The sequence below is a fragment of the Austrofundulus limnaeus genome, unplaced genomic scaffold (assembly GCF_001266775.1).
Source record: "Austrofundulus limnaeus strain Quisiro unplaced genomic scaffold, Austrofundulus_limnaeus-1.0 Scaffold39, whole genome shotgun sequence".
NCBI lineage: Eukaryota > Metazoa > Chordata > Actinopteri > Cyprinodontiformes > Rivulidae > Austrofundulus > Austrofundulus limnaeus.
The window spans coordinates 1,950,645-1,957,057 of record NW_013952441.1 but is presented as its reverse complement, the minus strand read 5'-3'; the positions used below and the strand labels follow the sequence as shown (position 1 = coordinate 1,957,057).

At 38.4% G+C, this 6,413-nt stretch overlaps 1 protein-coding gene across 1 annotated transcript in view; it reads right to left on the bottom strand.

The window, feature by feature from the left end:
• Positions 1–5,523, bottom strand: part of fshr (follicle stimulating hormone receptor) — a 17,937-nt gene extending 12,414 nt beyond the window's left edge. The window contains exons 1-5 of the mRNA XM_014006956.1: positions 5,351–5,523; positions 1,783–1,854; positions 1,301–1,375; positions 182–256; positions 20–94 (exon numbers count right to left, since the gene is read on the bottom strand). Coding sequence (XP_013862410.1) covers positions 20–94; positions 182–256; positions 1,301–1,375; positions 1,783–1,854; positions 5,351–5,523 — 470 coding nt within the window. The remainder of the gene's footprint in view (positions 1–19; positions 95–181; positions 257–1,300; positions 1,376–1,782; positions 1,855–5,350) is intronic.
• Positions 5,524–6,413: the final 890 nt, after the last annotated feature.

Here is a 6,413-nt window from a genome sequence, read left to right as displayed (position 1 = left end):
ATCCAAAAGAGATACTCACAAATATTGAAGGTTCACAATGTTCCTGAAAGTATCAGGATGTATGGACTTCAGGTTTTTCATCTTGGTTATCTCTCTGAGAGAAACACACATTGGTTTTAACACAAATGGTTTGGCTGGCTCAGGGTTTCACAGCTGCTGTTRTCCTGCTGGTCATACTCACATCTCTATGAGCTCTGGGAGATTAGAGAACGCAAACGCTCCTATAGTCTCCAAAGCAACATTTTCAGATATGGAGCTGAAGAAAACAGGAAAAAAAATAAAACAAAAATGACCTAAAGCAGGGGTGTCAAAAAACTCATTTTCACTGAGGGCCACATGAGCGTCGTGGTGGCCCMCAAAGGACCAGATGTGATTAACTTTGACGTTTCGCGTTTAAGTTCGACTAAATATGAAACATTTGTCTCATTGCTATGGCGGAGCACAGCTAACAAACTGAGCTCTACATGGTATTTCCTGCACAGAAACAGCCTTTTTACACGTCCTCTTAAACACTGAAAAGTACTAAATGGAAGACTGACTAAATGTGAAATAAATAAAACAGAAATACTATTAAAAGTAAAATTAAGAGAGTTTCACTCCCTGTTGAGTTGTGGTGAGTGGCTGCCATCTTGAATTCTCACATTCCGACTGGGAATTTCCACTGGAGGGGCGTTCCAATTTAAATTTACAACTTGTATGTGGGAATTTCCCACTTCCCAGTACAATTAGGAAGCAGCAAAAGTAGCTGGTGAAAATACAGCTAAATGGAATTTTTACACAGCCAGCCGTCGACTACTTTTGAAGCCTGCTGCTCCACCCAGTGATGGGTTGTTGTAATTTGTTGGGTAAAATAMCCAAMATGCATTATGGGAGATGTAGAGAAAAACATTATTACATCTTTGAAGCTCTCAGGGGCCACATAAACTGTTGTGGAGGGCTACATTTGGCCCGTGGGCCTTGAGTTTGACACATGTGATCTAAGGTCTTCATTTACACTTAAAGGACAAATATAATAGATTTATTTTAAAAATAATTATGTCGTAAAGTAAATACATTACCTTCACTAAATTCAGCTGAATATAAAGAGTTGACATAAGTTTAAAAATTAAATTCATTGCATCCGTTTTTTTTTTTTTTTGACCTTTAGTCCATCATGTTTAGTCTCCGTTCTTTAGCCACGCTCAGAGGTTCTCAGAGGTTCTCAGAGGTTTCGGCTCTACTTGTACCAAGTCAAAGACTAAACATACGTGTTTTTGGAGAAAATGCAGAGGATGCAGCGATGGCGGAAACCTATACTCACACGTCAGCGAGGTGAGGCAGATCGGCAAAGGCGTACTGACCGATCCGCTGCAGCACGTCGTTCTCCCGGATCAATCTTAAACGAGCAGGAGAGAAGAGAAAGGGATGCAAATGTGTCATAAAMGTTCTGGATTTAAACAGGCCCAAACTTATAATTAATCTAATAAGAGCAGGAAAAAGAAAACAGGGGAACATTGTGGACTAACTGAAATCTAAAAGGCAGCTAAAATGCAAGTTTAATTAAAGATGCAGTGCAGGAGCAATAAAGCATCCTTGTATATTTACTGCTAAGCTCATAGAAAATAACATATGCCTTTCTTTATTCTCACTTATGTAAAACTACAAGATAAAAATACTAGTTTGTTAAGTAAAAAAAAATATATAGACAACACACATTATGTACGACTGTTCTGTTGCTGTTGTTTGCCTGAAATAATCCAGGTTGTTTTATTTTATTTCTCCAAGAAAAACACAAACTCTTACAGCTTCCTGAGGTTCTGAAGGTTCCTGAAGGCRTGCGGGGGAATCTCTCTGATCTGTGTCTGGGTAACGCTCCTGTTTAAGACGAAACAACGACTTGCGTTAGCTTCAGCAACACCGAGGAGGAGTGCTGACACACATTTTGATTTTCACGGATAAACATGGGRCTTCAACAGGTTTTCATCTCTGTGCGTCCCATCATCAGAATGTCACTCAGGCTGAGGATCTTTTCTCAGCTGACAAACTCTTTTGAGCTCAGATCCAAGCTAATTTTTGCTTCAGGTTTCTGTCGAGCTCCACTGACTGTGATGCATTGCTGCATTCTTGTTAATAACCCAAGTGTTCCTGAGCCTTGACCTTTTGAGCGGAACGGATCAGAACACACGCATCGCCCGCCTCGGAGTTCACCTGAAACATGCTGGGAAAAGCTGCTGCACTTTTAGGGCAAAGCATGTCCTTGATTAAAGGGGGGGATATTATGCAAAGTGTTTTTTATTTTTATTTTTAGCTTTATACCATTGTATAATGTCATTCCCTCATCAAAAATATACCCAGAGTGTTGCTTTGACAGTTTGAGAAATCCTTGTATCTCCTGTGGTAGCCATGTGGACCCTGCCTAAACACTTGCTCCTTCCTGGAGCTCAGTCTGCAGCCGAGCTCCTGCCCCACAGAGCACCCCTCCCCCCAAAGAATTCTTATGAAGACGTGCTGTAACGGGGGTGTCAGAAACGGTAGGAGGCTCTTAAAAAGACAGAGGCCAATTTCAAGGTGGTTAGATAGATTATTATGCAAAGTCAACTTTATTTGTGAGATAGCATTTTCATAGCAATTGGAGGTAACATAGTTACTTGTATGTGGTATAGAATTGAACTATAAGCCTGAAAAACATATAACCCCCCTCCCCTTGAAAAATTTGACAAAAAAAATCACCTGAAGTCATAGTGTAACATAAACAAATCATGATCTGTTTGTGTAAATATGCAAAGTAACAATCTGGGTATGTTTTTGATGAGGGAATAACWTTATAACATGATGTAAAGCTTTAAAAAGTTGATTTTGCATAATATCTCTTCTTTCCTTATTTTGTATTGTATTTTATAGCATTTTGCAATGATATTTTAAGGTTTTAGATTTATAGATTTTAGCTTCTATTCTGCTTGTTTTAACTCCAACAATTCAGCTTTGTTATTCAAAATATGATTTGTTCTTAGTTTAAGTGTTTTTTTCCTTTGACATGTTTAAGTGTTAAAAAAACCATTTCCAACACCAACATAGAACTGGCAAAACTGCCACRTTTTCAGCTAATTTTTTGCTTGCTTTGAAGATGACGTGGACGTTTTTTTTCCCCAAAAAGGGCTGAGAGACACCAAAGTCAGAATGCTTTGATCTTTTTTTATCGCACTGCATTAACATTAAAATTAATGCAAACTTTTTTAGCTGTCTAAATTCTGTTTTCTTCAGATCTTTTACTTTATTCCCAGTTCACACCTTTTTTAGAAATTCAATTTCTCTCATTCCTGCCAACAGATGGCAATAAAACATCCAACAGAGTCGGCTGAGGAAAGAGAAGCTGTGATAAAAGTGTTTGGATCAGATGTTTGTCGTCTTGTTTGGACATGAAGTCATTTAATGCAGACTGTAAAAAAAATAAAAATAAAACATAAAGAAGCTAAACTGAATCATTCAAAGCTAAATTATTCTGATGAAGCAGCATCTAAAGACTTTAAAACATATAACATCTTAATTTCATCTGTGTATTAGAGCAAAGTTTGTCACTTTTACTGTTTTTAAAGTCTTAACAATATTTTTATTATATAGAACCTTAAGGGATAGTTCAGACCTTTAGAAGTAGCGTTTTGTGATAAGATTATACACAGCTAATATCTTACCTGTGATAGATAGCTCTTAGAACATCTTCATTTTGGAGAAATTGTTTATTTCTGACTGAGCTATCGTGCCCAGACAAACAGACTGAAGTGTGTTCATTTTTAAAGCAACGCCAATCTTAAAAGCCTCATAAAGTTTCATGAAAACAATATATTTTAAAGTCTTTAGTCAGTTCTGCGAGTCATATTTCTTCAATAGAAACATTTGCTTTTATACAGGTAAGCTTTTAGTGGAAGGGTTCATTTATATTTTTACAGCTTTTTGTTTTCTTGTTTTCAACTTGGCGATCTTTTGAAGTTGCTTTATATCTAAATTTTACTTACTTATAATCCCTACAGGAAGTGTAACAGCTAGCTGCTGCCACCGATAAAGCTTGCAAATAACTACAGAATCATATGTAAGTAACTATGAAGTACAAAGTTAGTGTTTGCTTGAATTGCTTTGAAAGAGTTTTAAGATTCACTTTGATCTTAGCCTCACTCTGACTAGCCGTTTGCTCATCGGTCCAGACAGAATTGAACTTTTATTTTTCTGCAATGGGGTCAATCAAAGAGCTATCTACAGCAGGTAAGATAATTTTTACTCAGAAACCCCACTTCAAAGGCTCTGAAATGAAAGATAAACTATGCTGGTTTTCATAAAGCTTATCTGGGTGCTGCTGTGGGCTGTAATGAAGACATTGTCGACTTTCTTTATCTTCTTCCTCCTCCTCCTTTTGGTTTCACACAGAATTATGCTGATTGACCATTCGGTCATCAAACATCCACAGCAGCAGTGCACTCCTAAATGCACAAAGTCAGGCTGTAAATGTGGAATCAGGCAGCTCACAAGCCGAAACACGGATTTTAAAATTACATTTGCTTGTTTACAGAAAATGTAAAAGAAAAAAAAAAGATCCACTGGATGTTTCTAACCTGTGGCTGCACGATAAGCAGCAGACGTGTTTTGCATATATTCCCTGAGTTTGTGAATGTTTTATAAAAGCAGCAACGAGGAAGTTACGAACAAGATTTAGCCGAGAGGAGATGAGGGAGGATTAGATAGGATTTTATAAACATTGCATAACCTCAGCATACTTATTAATGTAGGGAGATGGTGAATAGTAGGGGGTATTGTGAGATTTATAAAAATTCAGTTAGGAGACTGTATATTGAAAGTATGCTTTTTAAATGTCCAGAAGGGGAAAAACTCACACAAGTTGTCACATTTGAAGTGAGATCTCTTGCAACTATTTAAAATCTATTCAGAAGCATTACCACTATTTTATTTTCTTTATCAAGTTTTAAAAGTCACAAAAATTTGGGCAACGTTGCCTTGAAATTCATAATTATTTTAAGCATTTAATCATAAATCCCCAAACAATGTGCACTATAAAAAATTCAAGAYAATTCTGTAAGAGTTTTTGCAGAAAACATACAAATGTGGTTAATTAGTCTGATTTTGGTTGCTTTAAAATGGGAACTTTTTGTATCCATAAAATATAGATGCTTTAGGAGACAAAAATAACTTTCTAAAAAAACTTTTTGTTTGGTTTAAATGCACATGCAGGCTTCACGATTGGCCCTAAATACCTTAATGTTGCATCAGAAACCCAGGGAATCGAAACCTCAGCAATGCTGAAACAGCACTTTTCACTCCAGATAAGCGTTTCCATCCATGTGTGTTTGTCAGCGTGTGTACTCACAAGCACCGGATGTTGCTGGGGATGGAGGGGATGGATTTCACTCCTAATCCCACTGTGTAGCACAAATCTTTAAGAACACCAGTTCCATTTCCAGGTTTTGGGTCCATTTCAGCGCTAGGAGCAGAAGCTGYTGCCATCTTCATCAGCAGCATCATCACTATCAATGGCGCCATCCTCTGCCTTGTTCTTCCTTTTCACTCAAAACGTTTCTGCTCACATGCAACCCGTCGGTGGTTTTGGTTCAGGTTGATGTGGACGTCGTTGCTCTGTCTGCACAGGGTACAGTGCCAAGTTGGAGACAGGAGAAATGTGAGGCGTTGTGGTGCTTTCATGCAGTGGTGAACGTTGGGGGCGTGTGAAAAAACTTCAAGGGTGTATGAGGATGTAGGAGGTCTCTTCTTGGTTGTGTCTATGTGAGCTACGTGTGTTCTGTCTGTGAACTACTGCACAACAGGGTCATGTAACACATTTTGTGCAAACTGCTCCGGTGCGCTAATCTGGCCACAAATCTTTAGTTGCTTTGTGACTTTAAAAAGTGGTTCCCCATCAAATAAGACGGCACCGGGAAGCAATTTGTGTCCAGTCAGTGAACTCACCAAAGCTGCAATCTTTGCCCTCTGTTTGTTACTTTGTAACACTGTTAAACAGCAGTCCATTTGTTTTCAAAAAGGTGTCAGCCTCTTATTACAGTAAACTGAAATAGCAAATACACACAGTTTATAGAATCACTCAACCAAACTGGTTTAAAGGGGACATTTGCCAAATCCACATTTTTATCAGGTAAATACATTTTGCTGTGTTTTGGAGTCTTTAGGAGTGCAGAAAATTTTACATTCATTTCTCCAGGTGCTGCAAATGCATCCTTAGGCTGCGTTCACACCGAACGCGATTTCAGCTTCAAAATCGCAGCCAACGCTGAAGTTGGTCGCTTGTGCACTTTGAGGTCAGACGCAGGTCAGCTCTTGAAGCGCTGCACAGCAACAGCCGCCCCTCCCTCCTCTGTCGGGCTCTGTTTAATGTCTTACGAGGAAGTGGCTTTGCTTTATTTACAGAGAGCAAGAAC